Consider the following 15,442-nt stretch of genomic DNA (forward strand, 5'->3'; position numbering starts at 1 on the left):
CTGCCATGGGAGGGTGGGGAAAATGGGGTCTGCTGACTCCGTCCCAACAGACCTGGCAGCTGAAACCAGTTCTTGCCATTGAGAGTGGTTCTGGCAGAGATGGGGACATCAAGGCATCCATGCCCCAGCTAGACAACACTTGGAACTTCCCAGGCCTTTGCCTGAAGACCTCAAAACACATTGTACAGGGGGAAGCCAGGTATGGTGGAAGCTCCTGGTGGAGGTAGGACCTGGAATACCTTTGAATGGGGCTCCCCTGGGAGAAGGATGGCCGAGCCAAGGTAGCCATGAGCTTCCTGCCTTGCCAAAAGCACAGGAAAAGCTCTTTGAGTTGAAGTTGGCTCTGGATGTGGTAGCACACCCTGAGACATGGGCTTCCTAGTTGTCACTCTTTACAAGTTGCTGAACAGCTTTTCCTGCGTGTGCTGGGTTGGATTCAGGCTTGCTTCAGACTTCATCTTGGCTTTCATTTCCACAGGAATAGAAAAGCTCCTTGGCTGTTCTCTCCTGTGCTGCTTGTGTTTTGTAGCTGCTTTCTGGAGCCAGGGGCCAGCCTGCTGTAAGTACTCCTCGCTGATGCCCCTTCACCCTCCCTCCCAGATAGCACAGCGCTGGGGCATTGGCATGGCGTCATCAGCATGAATCTATTTTGTGGTGTTGGGCTGATGTACATTAAATGAAACTTGTTCTCAGCATGTCTCTGGTGCCCTGGGGTTCCCATCTTCTGCACAGACAAGCCCTGACATGGCCTGATCTCTAGTACTGGTGCTTCATCCTAAATTTTGACAGCACAGATTTGACCACAGATTCTGAGGGGTCTCATTCCTGGTGCAGGAGGTGGTGCTTAGAGGGAGCACTGCATTTCCAAAGAAATAAAATGACAATGGGGTTTATAGTCAAGATGGCTGCCTGATTGTCTATTGAATGGGGTAGGAATAGAGCCAGTTTTGGGGAGAAAACTAGCTGGACAGAGCCATGTAGGCAGGTAAGGAGCAGGTGAGGACTCTTGCTGGACTTGAAGCCAGATGTGAGCATGGGGCAGACATGGTACTCCCCCAGGGGGGCCATAGTTAGGTTCTGTGTGGGGGCCCCCAGAATGGTAAAGGGGATGCCCTCTCTCCCCCTCAGGGGCACCCTTGGGCTACAGGGGGAATGAAACAGACGGCAAAGGGCTCAGGTCATGGAGCACTTGCATGGGGCTAGAGCAGGGCCCTGGGGTGCGACAGTGCTGGGTCACCCCCAGATTCTCTGCAGGGACTGTCCAGTGGGATGTTGCCTTCACAAACAGTGCCCAGCACATCCCATCTGGTGTACCTCAGAGGTGACTGGTCTGTGCCAGATAACTCAGCACACCCCAGCATGCCCAGAGCACATCCTTGGCTCTCACAGCCGTGCTTAGCCACACTTTCCACTGCACCACCAGGCTGGGGCTCCCTGCGTCTCAAAGTGTGTCTGCCTCAGGCTTCCTTAAAATATTTCAGCTTATAATTGCAGGATTTGTAGCCATGCTGTGCTGTGTGCCTGGGTGTGTCAGTGTGCACACTGAGGGGGTGTCTGTCTCTCAATGTGTTTGTGTGTGTGTATGTGCAAGGTGAGGGGCTCCTTCCTGCCCTTGCTGCTGGCAGCAATGTGACCCCAGCCCCCTTCCCACCCCCAGCATGACCATGGCTCCTTCCAGCAGTTCCCCTTCCTGGTGCCACCTTGCTACAGCACCATGGTGGCCCTCATCTTGGTGTACAACTTCGTGCTGCAGGTGCAGGAGGACCTAAGCTTGCCCCACAACCTCTGCCTTCACCAGCCACGTGGGCTGCTGCAAGGCCAGTGCTAACAGCTTGGAGGAGGTAAGCAGGGGTGGGGGGGCGACGAGGGTGCAGCCTGTGGGGTTGAGTGGGCCATCCACGTTGTGGTCCTGCAGGATCTGCACCTTTGTTCAAGCATCACTGTATCATTTGTCACAGTGAGTGGAGAGTGGTGTGAGCATCTTCAGGCATTCGCTAAACAGTCAAAGCAAAGATTTGGCAAAGGCTGATGATGAGTCGTGGGGGTCAGGTGAGAGGCAGTAGTTGGTGGGGAGAAGAGCAAAGGGGGAGAGGTTTGTGTGGGAAGGCTGTATGTCATACCAGGCTCACAGCACGTGGCAGAGAGAGGACAGAACCCTTTGACCAGACAAGCATCAAACTAAAAGCAGAACAAAAAAATAAAAGGACATTTTTGTGGGTGGCAGGATGGCTTCCTCACTTGTCCAGAGTCAAGCTGTGGGATATGCTGATGTGGGATGTTCGGAGGCCAAATGCATAAGTGGATCCAAAAATTCATAGAGCTGGGGTGAGAGCCGGCTGCTGAGTGCAGCGTCCGATGCAAAACTTACTTGGTCAAATGCCTTTGCTTTCTGACCAGCACTGCCCACAGCTTGCAGAAGTTGCCTTGAGGGGTGGGTGCTCGGAGATGGGGCAGGCAGCTGCCTGTGGGGCTGGGTAGGGCAGGACAGGGCTGATGGGTTGTGTTGCTGGTGTCAGTGTCAGCAGAAGTAGAGCCATCTACCAGGACCTGCAGGGGCAGGAGGGCAGTTCCACTCGAGGCAACTTCTCCCACTCTCAGAGGAACATTTTAATGATGAATTTCTGGATTCGGCCCTAGGAATATGTCCAGGGCATTCGGCTCCAGCAGGACTGGTGGCCACCATGGTGCTGCCATGGATGGGAGGGGTGTGCTGGGATGCCAGGCTGGTGGGCACCATTGGAGGGAAGGATGGCAGCCCTGACCTCACCATGCCACTTGCTGCAAGGCTGTGTTCTCCCCCACATCACAGTGCAACACTTCCTCTTCCTGTGGTGGCCCGTTGCAACTTGCAATGAGCACTGGTGAGGCCACCGAGCCTGGGAGCAGACCTTCACCTGGCCGTGCTCAGCAGCACTTTGAGGAGGTGAGGGGACCACGGGGTAGTGACACCATCAGGGCCTCTTTCTTGGCTATGGGACTGGGGAGTTCCTGGCAGTGTCTCTTGGGGCTAAGTGGGGGCAGGGACACGTCTGTGGCCACTGAATGCAGCCTGATGCAGTGGCTGTATGGCTGTGACACAGTGTCGTGCGGTTGATAGTGCTGGGCTGGGGGACCTCAAGGTGAGGGCATCTCTGGGTGCAGGGCTGGGGTGTTGTTTCAGCTGCATGGGGGTGCGGGTACAGGTGGAGAGGTCCCACCCAAAAGCAGGGGATGTGTGTGTGCACAGGCAGGGAGATGGGGCTGCTCTACTCTGCCTGTTCAAAGCCTTGCCCACCCCAGTGACTGGCAACTGCAAAAAGGTATTCACTGCGCTGCCTCGGTCCCCCGGCTCTGGGCTTAATGGAGCTGCAGGCACCAGCCATGCAGCCACCAGCCAGCTCATACCTCTCCATGGGCTGCAGCTTAATAACTCCCAAGGCTCCACAAGTGCCTGAACCAGCCTGCTGGGGGACTGCTGGCTCCTGGCCCAACTGGCATGTCAGATGGACACTGTTTGCCTCCATCGTAGCAAATGCTCATGGCTGCTGCAGGACAGCATTTTGCTGGATTTACAGGGATTCTCAGCCACCAGCAGGGAGAGCATCAGGGGCCTCTGGGATCTCCCTGAGCCTGTGGTGCAAAAAAACAGCATACTATGGCTGCTTCCTGCTTGGGAACACCCACATCTGTGTTTCCGGAGTGCTGGTGGTGGCTTGCTTGTGCTTCCCTTCAAGAAGGGGTGATGGTTCAGTTGCTTTTTGAAGGACAGGCTTGCAGGGGAGTGTGACCTGCTGCAGCCACCTGGGATTGTCCGAACCCCACCTCCCATCTCCCATCTCTGCTTGTTGCTTGGACCCCCAGGAGCAGCAGTTTTGCTGTCAGGTGCATGTCCTGCAAGTCAGATTTGAGTGCAACTGGTTGGACACCACAGCAAGCAGGTATTTCTGTGCTGCAGGAGCTGCAGAAAATGGTCAATGTAGAGAAGCTAAGCTGGTGCCCCCCATCAGCACCCAGGGAACTGGTGGAAGCACAGGGTGCTCCTGTGAGGACAGGAGCAGTTTTCCCTCCATCTTTCCTAGTACACAGGGGACCCCATCCCAAACCTCCCGCAGTTGCTTCTGACCCTGGAATGAATGGAGGATGTCCCTGCATCCTTGCTCTTCACTCTCACCTTGGCCCCATGGGAGCCAGGTCCTAAGAGGCTGAGTACTTTGTGAACTTCCTGAGGATAAGAAAACCCTTTTCCTTCTGATTTTGGGTTTACTTGAGTGCTTTTAGATGGAGAACAGAAATGTCACTTAAATATGGGTATTTAAGAAAGGTTCATGCATATGGACAGCAGTTAGTACCTCCTGCTCCTTCGTCCTGGCAATGATTCAGTGCCCTTGAAGATGCAAAACCCCGGGGCCGCTGGGGAGGGCTGGCTTCACTGGCTGCAAGATGTCTCTGTGGGCTCGGTGGCAGCAAACAGGCTGAGGGGCTCCTCTGCCCAGTGGCCACTCTGCAGTGCCAGCATGTGTGGGGAGAAAGCGGCGGGGCATGCTATCAGCAGCGGGGCTGCTTCACGTGCAGGCATCTGCCACTCTGGAAGGTAGCTGGAGTTTGGCTTGTGGCCAGGGTGACAGTGCTTTGCCACTTGTTCACAGGACCGTGTTGCAGACCCTGAAGGTGTTGCAGCAGCAGAGAGCAGCTCCTCCTCCAGTGAATACTGCCAGCCAGCCCTGCCTGGACCTGAGTAACTGTAACAGTGTCAGAAGCAGAGCACAGCAATAAAGGTATTGAATGGGTTGAAAAGGAAACATGTACCAGGCGATGTCAGGTCCCTGCAGGGTTGGTGAGCAGCCAAGGGGCGTCCCAGGAGGTGGGAGCATGGGTGGGAAGGGGTTCTGTGGTGCCACTACCACTGTTCCCTCTGACATCTCACTGCAGGTGGCATGAGCAATGCTGGGCCAGAGGTGCATGCAGGTGGTGCTCATCCTGTGCCTGCTGCTGGTCCTGTGGCAATGTTTCCGAGCCCCCACGGATGGCCTCAGCCCCTTCCCTGGGCCTCCGCTGCTCCTCGACACCCCCGCTACCTGCTGCACTGCTGTTGCCAATGGCTCTGCATGGTTCAACACCCACTATGACATGGCCATGGGGCCTCTGCTGAAGGGCACAGCCCATGAGCTCTCCTCTGACGTGGTTCAGTGGTGGCTGGTGAGTGGGTCATGAGTGGCAGCTCAGGGCTCTTCTCAGTGTCACCAAATCTGTTTGCGGTGGGGCAGGGAGACAGAGGCCTGTCTTAATCTGGGGGATGAAGGGGATGCAGGGACCCCAGCTCACCACTGCTTCCACCTCTCTGGGCTCTCCCGCAACCTTTTCCTGTTATCTTATTGGGTCTTTCTGTGGCTTTCCCAGGGCTCTTCTGGTTCGACTGGGGTTCTGTCTCCCTCTGGGGGTACTGCCGGGGGACTAATGCTGCCTGTTGCTGTCCTTGCTCCCCCAGACGCTGCAGGGTCACCCAAATAGTGTCCAAGTCCAGGCCATAATTCAGCAGCTCTTCACTGTCTTCCGGGTCCCAACCAGTGCCCTGTGGGACCCGTCTCGCTGCAGGACTTGTGCAGTGGTGGGGAACTCGGGGCGGCTGAAGGGGTCTGGCCATGGCCTGCAGATCGATGGGCACGACTGGGTGCTGAGGTGGGTGCCCCAGAAGGGGTTTGCCCCTCCCTGTCTCCCCAGGGCCCTGACGTGCCCCTGTCACCCATCACTTCCCCCCCCCCCCCATCCACAAACACAAGCCCTGTGATGGTGGAGGAGAGGAACTGCTGCCCCTGCTCCCTGGAGCCCCCCCACCCTGGGGCACACGTTAGCCCTGGGTAGCCCATGTTCCCTCTTTGTTGCTGGCTACAGTGAGCTGGTGTCCCTGCCTGGTGGGACCAGCAGCTTGGGACTGGCGTGGCATTGCAGCTTCATTTTGGGGTGTGCCTTCCTGCTGTCCCCTAGGATGAACAGAGCGAAGATTGCTGGCTTTGAGCTGGATGTTGGCACAAGAACAACCCATCACTTCATGTACCCAGAGAGCGCAGTGAACCTCCGGCCTGGTGTCCACCTCGTCCTTGTCCCCTTCAAGCCACTGGACCTGCAGTGGGTGGCCAGTGCCTTCTCCACTGGAGAGCTCACGCAGTGCGTCAGCTTTGGGGCAACAGCATCTCTTGTGCTAGAGACCCTGGGGACAGTGCGGGGTGGTTCTGGGGGCCTTGGTGCCTCACTAGGGCCCTGGCCTCATGGTCCTGGTGGGATAAAGGGCCCCTGGATGAGGGTTCTGGCATCTCTCCGCACGACCGTTTGGGGAAGCAGGCACTGCCCTGTCCCCACAGGGCTCAGACATCCTGCAGTCCCATAACTCCTATGGGTGGAATGGCTGTCCCCACTGTGGGGCCATGGCCTTGATGTGACCCTTCCCAGAGCCAGGCCAGGGAATACTGCTGGGCCAGCCCAAGGGGCTGGGGTGCCATGGGGCCAGGGTGCCATGGGGCTAGCAGCACCCTCTGCAAACCAGCTGCCTCTGAAGGAGAGGCCCCGGCAGCAGGGGTGCCACACCCTCACTGCTATCCTCTGGCTTTTGCAGCACATACGTGAGAGTGAAACGGTTCATCAAAGCTGACAGAAACAAGGTAAGGGTTCAGTGGGTTCCACTCCTCCTGGACAGGCAGGGCTCCTCTGGGCAGAGACCAGGCTTGTTTTCCAGTGGGATAGGGGCAGAACTGGCAAGCAGGAAGGCTGATGGCAGTGCTGGTGGTGGAGGCTGGCCATCCCATTCCCAGCACAGTGAGCAACTGCTGGCTTCTCCGCTCCCCACTCAGGTGCTGATCCTAAGCCCAGCTTTCCTCAAGTACATCCACGACAACTGGACACAGCACCATGGACGGTATCCCTCCACTGGCTTCACTGCCCTGCTCTTTGCCTTGCATGCTTGCCAGCAGGTAAATGTGGACAGCATGACCAGGTGCTGCTGCCGTACCACCTCTGTCTGTGTGCCCTCAGGGCGACTGAGCACCTGTGCACCGATGGCTCTTTCTGCTGTGTGTGCAGGTCTCTGTATTTGGCTTTGGAGCAGACAGTGAAGGGAACTGGCATCACTACTGGGAGAAAAACCGCTGGTCCGGAGCCTTTCGCAGGACAAGGGTCCATGACGCTGATGTTGAGTTCAGCCTCATTGAGACACTGGCAGTGGAAGGCAGGATTTTATTCTACAAATGATGCAGTTCTAAAAAACTGAAGCCAGGTCGTTAGTGCAAGAACTAACAGCCCTCTGCGCTGCCAGCAGCTGCCTTGGCTCTTTAGCTTGCTTCTCCCCCGCCAGCACTGCCACACTCCTGGGCTCACACACCCTGGAACCCCACCCAGGGTCTCAGTGCTTCTTGTGCTGGTCCCCACCAGCTGGGCGCTGTGGTTGCCGGGTGACATGGTCCCAAAGCACCAGGAATGCTGCATTTGGTGGGACACAGGGTGGGCGTGGCTCTGCCCACACTGGTTGGGAGAGACAAAGGGGTGGGGGTGGGGCTGGAGCTGGGTATGGAGCCCATGAGCTGCTGCTGTATGTGTCCCTGCAGCATGTATTACTTACAGAATAGCTTTCTTTCTGCATTTTCTGATTCTGTGCGTCACACTCACTGGGCAGCGTTGGACCAACTGCTTGGACCAAGTTTAGAGTCAATACCACAGAAAATCCAGAGCCAAGATTTAAGAGTGATGAGTTTTGCCTCAGTGATATGGAGAAATAATGTGAAATGGGGATAATGGACATGGATTGTGATTGTATGTGTCTGCTTAAGGAATGTGGGTATGGTGACTAGTCATGGGTGCGGTGACAACCACAGTTTTGAGGAGACACCTGCCCCTCTTCCTCTAACAAAGGGGAGACGGGGAGACGCCTACCCTTCTTCCTCTAACAAAGGGGCTATTTAAAAGAGAATAAGAAAAGATGAGAGACATTCAAATGCTATCTAGAGGGAGGGAGTGCTAAGTCTCCTTGCTGGAAAAGATTGGGTGGTCACAATCACCTGAAGAAGATCGGGTGGTCACAAGGACATGAATCACCTGAAGAAGATCGGATGGTCACAAGAACATGAATCACCTACAAACCTGCAAGACCACCACATTCCAGGAAACGGACTGATAAGCTAATTAACATACGAAGCGGGGTTTAGGTAACGAATATGTATAGGCGTTAATTGAATATTCATTTGTTCATTGTATAAATGTGAGATGGTTCGTCACTTCGGGTATGCACGCTTGTGGAGGAGCGATCCCCCGTGCATCTGCGCGCAATAAACATACCTACTTTATAACTTTCGAGTTATAGAGTCTAATTCCGCACGTCAGTTTGGCGAGCCAGGCAGGAGGATTTCTGCTCGGCTGAGGGACCAGCTGCGGAGCGGACGCTCCTAGGCGCGCCCCGGGAGATTTCCTCGGAGGAGCCTCCTCTTCTCAGCTGTTCACCCGGGAGCAGAAAAGAAACCCCTGGATCCACGGATAAAACGGTATGTTTAGTAACGGGGCGGCTGGTGAGACGCACGGAGACGTCCGGCGCGCAGCGTAGTCCCCAGGAGGAAAGGTACCTTGGGAGGGGGTTTGCTGACCAAGGGGTGGCCGCTAGCGATCTTGAGGGCAGATCGAGCAAACCCGAGGTTACTGCCATTCCTAAAAGCCCGGAGGCCTCGTGACGGAAAGCGGGGGGCGGGACGGAATAAGGCGGAATCTCACAGGAACAAGAGGGACCTCACAGCAAAAGTAAAAGGGAAACTTTTGCGTAGGAAAAAGAGGAAGCTAAAAACTTCCTTTAGGTTGTCTTAAGAATTGGGGAATTCCTGGAATGTAACAACTGAAATAGCGCTCTGTGTCTTGTTTGTTCTATGTGTTGTCTTGTTATATGTTCAAAACTCGGAGTTATGAAATGTATGTTGAAAAATATTAACATTCTGGTAATTTGTGGCAAATAGCGGAAAACTTAACACTCTGCTTAAGACCAGGAAAAATTGGGTTTTGTTTGTTGTTTGTTTATTGGCAATTGTTCATTGAAATGCATACTTTGTGAACTGTTAGTGTTCCTAAGAGTTTGTACATAAGTGCACGGTACCGTATAACATACTGCTTGTGTGACTGCGGGCTGCCCGGAGAGTGTGAATGGTGTGATTGAGATGCGCATTTTGATTTTCCGTGTATAGCTTAATTATTTTGACTAAGTGTGAGTGCAAGAGTGCTTGAGACAGGCGTTTGAGTGCAAAACGAGTAAAAAGCTCTATCCGCGTTTCCAACCTTAGGTGGCTAAGGCGGCCGGAGAAAAACAAAGTAATTAAAATTGCAAAATGGGAAATGGAAGGAGTAAGCCCTGTGAAAAATCGCCTTTGGGTTGTATATTAAAACATTGGAGTGATATTGTAGGACAGGGTGGTACCGAAAATAGAAGGAAATTGGTTAAATATTGTAATCAGTGGTGGCCTTTGTATAAATTGGAGAGCGATGCGAAATGGCCTCAGGAGGGAGGAACGTTAGATTATAACACTCTCCTGCAATTAATGTTGTGTCTGAGAAGAGAAGGAAAATGGGACGAAGTATCGTATGCAGACATGTTCTTCGTCCTCCAGGACAAACCTGAGTGGCAAAAGGCCTGTGGATTAGTACCCCCTCGGGATCCTATGGTACTAGCACTAGAAAGAGTGTGGGATTAACATCACCTGATCTTTGATTGTGGCTCTAGAAAAGGATGTTCTTGTTGAAATTTTTGTGTTAAAAAGCTCAGGTTGCGGTTCCTTCTGTGGAGCAACCAGAATGAAACACGTTGTAAGATATAAAAACTTGTACTGATGTATGTAAAACCTGAGGCATGTGTGTGTGTGTGAAGAATCAAAGACCCTGTGAAAGTGTTGAAGTATTGGGGTGAGTTTGTACAAACCCCTGTACCCCCTCGAAGGTGCGACTGAATCATGCTGGAATGCATGGCAGGATGTTTTCTGTTTGCCTGCAACGGCATGATACGTAATAACAACAGACTTAAAGCAACAAGTAGCAGATTTGCATTCAGGGTAAGAAAGAGTTAAAACAGAAGTGCTGCTGCAGAGGCAGGCTTGTGTAACCTGCAGAGCAGGAACAGCATCTCCTGCCCCGAACCCTTCTGCTGGTGAGGAGGAGGGGTTGCTCTTGCTGACAATTGAGCAGAAGGACCTGACAATGTCACCCCAATTGCTGCAGCATTTGCAGTACAACAGGACCGGTAACGGCCCTTCTAGGGCAGGGAATGGGTATGAGGTGGAATTTTAGTGAATACAAAACCAACTTACTTGTTAAACTTCAGTAAAAAAAATTGTTACAGTTGTGGGAGCTGCTGGCCACCAGGAGAACATCCTGAAACCTTTAAAGTACAAACTAAAAAAACAAATAAGAATGCCAAATTCACTAAAATCTTTGTTGGGATGAGATTTATTAGAACATCTAGACGTTTAAAGAAGGGGAAATGAAATTAAAAGTTAAATATGATCAAGTAATTGAAATATTGAGCTTATCTTTAATTCAACAGAAAAGAGGACCTCCCTGAAGTAAAAGAAATTTTTAACCAGGTGTATCTGAAAATAAATTCCAGGAAAGGTGAAAAATGCTTTACCTGTTACAGTAAAATGATAAGGGGGAGGCTTGCCCAGTTCAGATAAAAACAATATCCCTTGGTCAGCAAGGCTGTGGGGATATTGGCAGAAAAACTGAAATAAAATACACTCTGTAGTAGTTCTACTAATGTAAATCTGTGTGTTTTGCCATGACAGTGACTTGTTATGGGATGTGCAGATGGAACTGCATTGACAATGAAGTACAAGGAATAAGGTTGGTCAGGTGCTTCCTACCATAGTCAAGGGCAAGACTGGGTTGGCCTCTGTGTTTGCCACCAAGAAGAATCTTGAGCTCCGCTGTTGGCTGCAACCCAGCAGGCGTTGAGCGGTGGGAACAAATGCCATGCCAGACCTTGATGTGAGGCATGGCCCACTCTGAGGCACTGATTTGGAAATTGGAAACCGCCTGGCCGACCATGAGGCCAGACGAGTAACAGAGGAGGTAGGAAAGGAGGAATTATCCTTAATACCAGATGATAAAATCCAAACTGTAAGTACAGATCAAGAGCCAAACTATTCTAAAGAAAACTTAAAGGTAATTCAGGACATGAATTATAAAATAAAATTAAGTAAGTGGATTTATTTAAGGGATGGTTGTATAGTGGTACCATCCAATTTAATATGGACCACAGCCCTATTATTAATAAGACTCATTGGGGAGCTGATACTTTATATAAAAGTCTAAATCAGAAATTGAAAGGGCGAAACTTGTATACTGTAATAAAACAGGTGACTCAGCAATGTGAAATGTGTTTACGCAATAATCCCAATACAGCAAATAAAATAAAACTAGGGAACATTAGCAGAGGGAATTATGCAGGGCAACATTGGCAGATCGATTTCTCGGAACTTCCTAGAAAAGGGGGGTATCGATATTGGTACTAATGGATACCTTTTCAGGTTGGCCAGAAGCCTTCCCATGCAGAACTGCTTAAGCCCGGGAAGTGACCAAAATACTACTCCAAGAGATAATACCTAGGTTTGGAGTCCCAGCGGTAATGTCCTCGGATAGAGGACCACATTTTGTGTCCGGAATAGTGCAACAGATCAGCCACCATCTAGGAATAGATTGGCAATTACATACCTCATACCGACCACAATCGAGTGGCCAGGTGGAAAAGATGAATCATCTAATCAAACAACAGATTGTCAAGTTAGGCCAAGAAACAAATCTAACTTGGCCCCAGTCTTTGCCATTAGCCCTTACACGAATTCGAACTAGACCGAGAGCAAAAGAGGGGCTTAGCCCATTCAAAATTTTATATGGACGACCCTATGGGGTACAAAAGGGGATGTCTTCACAGATTGGTGAAGAAACAATGACTTCCTATATGGTGGCACTAAACAAACAATTAATAAGAATTGAGAAGCATGTGATGGGAACACGCAGTAGGGGTCTGGATGGACCTGCTCACAATATACAACCAGGAGACTATGTATACGTTAAGTGTTTTGCAGATAAAACCCTGGAACCACAGTGGACCGGACCTTTTCAAGTCCTACTCACCACCTACACTGCAATCAAGGTTGAGGGACAGAATTCTTGGATTCACCATACCCGGATTAAGAAAGCCCCTGCAACTTCTTGGAAAGTAACCCCAGATAAAAAAGAACTGAAACTCAAATTTACTCGGACAAATGGGAACAATGTGGGTGGCAAATTTTATGACAATGCTACGGAGGTAGAAAGAAAACTCCAGTCATGGTGGAATATGGTGAACTTTACCTACGACCCCAACACACACACCATCACAGCTTTTGTATTAACCATACATAATGCAGTAATAATTACCATACACCCCATTGTAGCCCTTGGAATTAACCATAATGGGGTGCTCCTATATCCTTTTGAACATAGAACATGGGCCAGAAAGATAGGCGACAAGTGGCAAACAGTAGATTTAGAATCTTGTATTATGCGAGAACAGCAGGGCTTCCTCTGTGAAAGCAATACTATAATGGCTCAGGATACTTGTTTAGATACAGATCAGAAAATATGTCATTTTGAGGCCCGACCAAATGCAAACTTGAAAACAGTAATTATATATGCAGGGAAGGGATGTGCGTGTTTGAGAACTAAGTGTAACACAATAACCATAGATGGGGAGGTAAAAGAGACTGCACAGTATTCAAATTATTGTATCTGTAATTTTACTACTATCACAGGATGCGATTTTAGTTACTCAGCCCCAGTAGTGTCTCATCAATTCTTAAAATCCAATTTTACCCTATCACAGATAATAATTCCTACCCCCATAGGACTAAATATAAGCAGTATAAAAGAACTATTAAAACATGCAGATTTACAACGTATACTGGAAGAAATCAAAGAAAAGGGACATGAAACTCTTCTTATGATCCATCATGATGTAGAGGGGATCAAGAAAGTTTTAAAAAAAGGTAGAACAGGATGGAAACCATAATTGGTGGGATACTCTCTTTGGCTGGTCACCCTCTGCAACAGGAATTCTTAACACTCTGGTACACCCCATTGTGATCTTATTGATCAGTTTAGGAATTTCCTTAATACTAACCATTATGTTATATTTGTGGGTTTGGAGAATGTTTAAAAGAGTAACACTTATGTATGATGCTTTATATCATTCGGGAAGGCTGCTTAAGTAAAAGAATTTACTTAATTTAATAGAAAAGGGGGGATTGATATGGAGAAATAATGTGAAATGGGGATAATGGACATGGATTGTGATTGTATGTGTCTGCTTAAGGAATGTGGGTATGGTGACTAGTCATGGGTGCGGTGACAACCACAGTTTTGAGGAGACACCTGCCCCTCTTCCTCTAACAAAGGGGAGACGGGGAGACGCCTACCCTTCTTCCTCTAACAAAGGGGCTATTTAAAAGAGAATAAGAAAAGATGAGAGACATTCAAATGCTATCTAGAGGGAGGGAGTGCTAAGTCTCCTTGCTGGAAAAGATTGGGTGGTCACAATCACCTGAAGAAGATCGGGTGGTCACAAGGACATGAATCACCTGAAGAAGATCGGATGGTCACAAGAACATGAATCACCTACAAACCTGCAAGACCACCACATTCCAGGAAACGGACTGATAAGCTAATTAACATACGAAGCGGGGTTTAGGTAACGAATATGTATAGGCGTTAATTGAATATTCATTTGTTCATTGTATAAATGTGAGATGGTTCGTCACTTCGGGTATGCACGCTTGTGGAGGAGCGATCCCCCGTGCATCTGCGCGCAATAAACATACCTACTTTATAACTTTCGAGTTATAGAGTCTAATTCCGCACGTCATCAGTATTGCCTCCACAATATTTTATTTTTCCTCATTATCTTAAAATGACTCCTAATATAATTTCATGTACCAAGCACTTTTACTCACTTGTATAGATCATTAAAAAGAAAAAAACCACCCCACCATGATTATTGTATCTACATATTATGCCACAATCTAGGTATGTTTTTTTAATTATTATTTCCAATTCAGTACCAGGGTTAGTTTAAATAATTTAATTCTTCTAAATGCTTTACCAAAACACACAGTGGATAGACTTTGTTTCAAAAGACAAACAGGGGAAGTGAAAAACATAACCAGATTTAACAATCAATTAAGACTCCAAACACTTTTTTTGCTGATACATCAACTTGCATTTTTCACGAGAGCAGCAATCTGGAGCAACTGCAATGCTCCATGGTACGGTAAGCACAGCCCAAGTGCCCAGAACAGGTGGAAGGAAAGTGTGTGGGATTCGGTACATTTTCAGAGGTCTGGCATACAGCATCAGCACAGTCAGAGACATCTTTAAGAAAAGTTAAAAAAGCTAGATGGTCTTGCTAGAAAGCATATTTGATGGCAAATGCAATCCATTTCAGGTCTCATGACGACAGAGTACATCATTCCTGGAGGCAAACAGAATACAGTATCTCCAGCATCGGTACTGGAGCCGCCCGATTGGTGGAGCGCTGCTGTTGCCGCCAGGCGGCCGAAAATCGGTACTGCAGCCCCGGTGCCTCGCATGCCCGGTGGCGCCCCGAAAGTCGGCCGTGGCGGCCGTTAACGGTATCGCGATCTCGCGCTGCCTGCGGGGTGGTGCCGCGGTGCCCGCTGCTGCCTCCCCGTAAGGAGGCGCCGCTGCCGTCCACCTAGCACGTTGCCAGCGGGCGCTCGGCACGGGAGTACGAAACGGCAGCGCCGCTGCAGCCCCGGGCCAAACGCGCCGTGGGGGTGCTCGCTGCTGCAAAGCCCTAGCGTCAAGCCCCCACCTGAAGACCTCGGGGTTGCGGAGCGCCTGCGCCCCTCCACGGTTTCAATTCCCCGTCGCTCGGCAACGCCACGGTTCTGCCCTTGCGGGCCTCGAAGCTGCACGCCTCTGCGCCGGGCCGCTTCTGCGCATGCGAGGCTCGAGCCCCCTACGCGCCAGCGTCAGGCTGGCTCTGCGCATGCGCTGCCCTTAGGTTGCCAGTTACGCTACTGCGCATCCGCCATGAAGGGAGTAACGGCAGGCCTGCAGAGAGGGACTTGGGGGTACCGGTGGGTCAAAAAATGGACACGAGCCAGCAACCTGTGCTCGCAGGTCAGAAAGCTGACCATATCCTGGGCTGCATCCAACGAAGCATGACCAGCAGGTCGAGGGAAGTGATTCTGTCCCTCTGATCTCATGAGACCCACTTGGAGTACTGCATCCAGCTCCGGAGTCCTTGGCAAAGCAGGTCCAGAGGAGAGCCACAAAAACGATCAGAAGGCTGGAGCACCTCTCCTAAGACAGGCTGAGAGAATTGGGGTTGTTCAGCCCGGAGAAGAGGCTCTGGGGAAACCTTATTGTGGCCTTTCAGTACTTAAAG

General features: G+C 50.6%; 1 protein-coding gene across 3 annotated transcripts; it reads left to right on the forward strand.

The window, feature by feature from the left end:
- Positions 1-92: 92 nt before the first annotated feature.
- On the forward strand, positions 93-15,011 carry LOC119154218 (CMP-N-acetylneuraminate-beta-galactosamide-alpha-2,3-sialyltransferase 2-like). Of its 3 annotated transcripts, none has more exons than XM_037401493.1 (10): positions 93-559; positions 1,658-1,841; positions 2,810-2,923; positions 4,626-4,754; positions 4,909-5,175; positions 5,465-5,655; positions 5,962-6,141; positions 6,587-6,632; positions 6,822-6,941; positions 14,474-15,011. In XM_037401493.1, exons 5-10 carry the CDS (start codon positions 4,921-4,923, stop codon positions 14,480-14,482), a joined length of 801 nt encoding a protein of 266 aa, XP_037257390.1. In that variant the 5' UTR covers positions 93-559; positions 1,658-1,841; positions 2,810-2,923; positions 4,626-4,754; positions 4,909-4,920; the 3' UTR covers positions 14,483-15,011. The 3 variants fall into 3 exon arrangements, with proteins under 3 accessions (XP_037257390.1, XP_037257388.1, XP_037257389.1); XM_037401491.1 differs by lacking the exon at positions 14,474-15,011 and adding an exon at positions 7,051-7,607; XM_037401492.1 differs by lacking the exons at positions 93-559; positions 1,658-1,841; positions 14,474-15,011 and adding an exon at positions 7,051-7,607 and having other exon boundaries at positions 1,871-2,923.
- Positions 15,012-15,442: the final 431 nt, after the last annotated feature.

Source organism: Falco rusticolus, chromosome 10 (genome assembly GCF_015220075.1).
Source record: "Falco rusticolus isolate bFalRus1 chromosome 10, bFalRus1.pri, whole genome shotgun sequence".
NCBI lineage: Eukaryota > Metazoa > Chordata > Aves > Falconiformes > Falconidae > Falco > Falco rusticolus.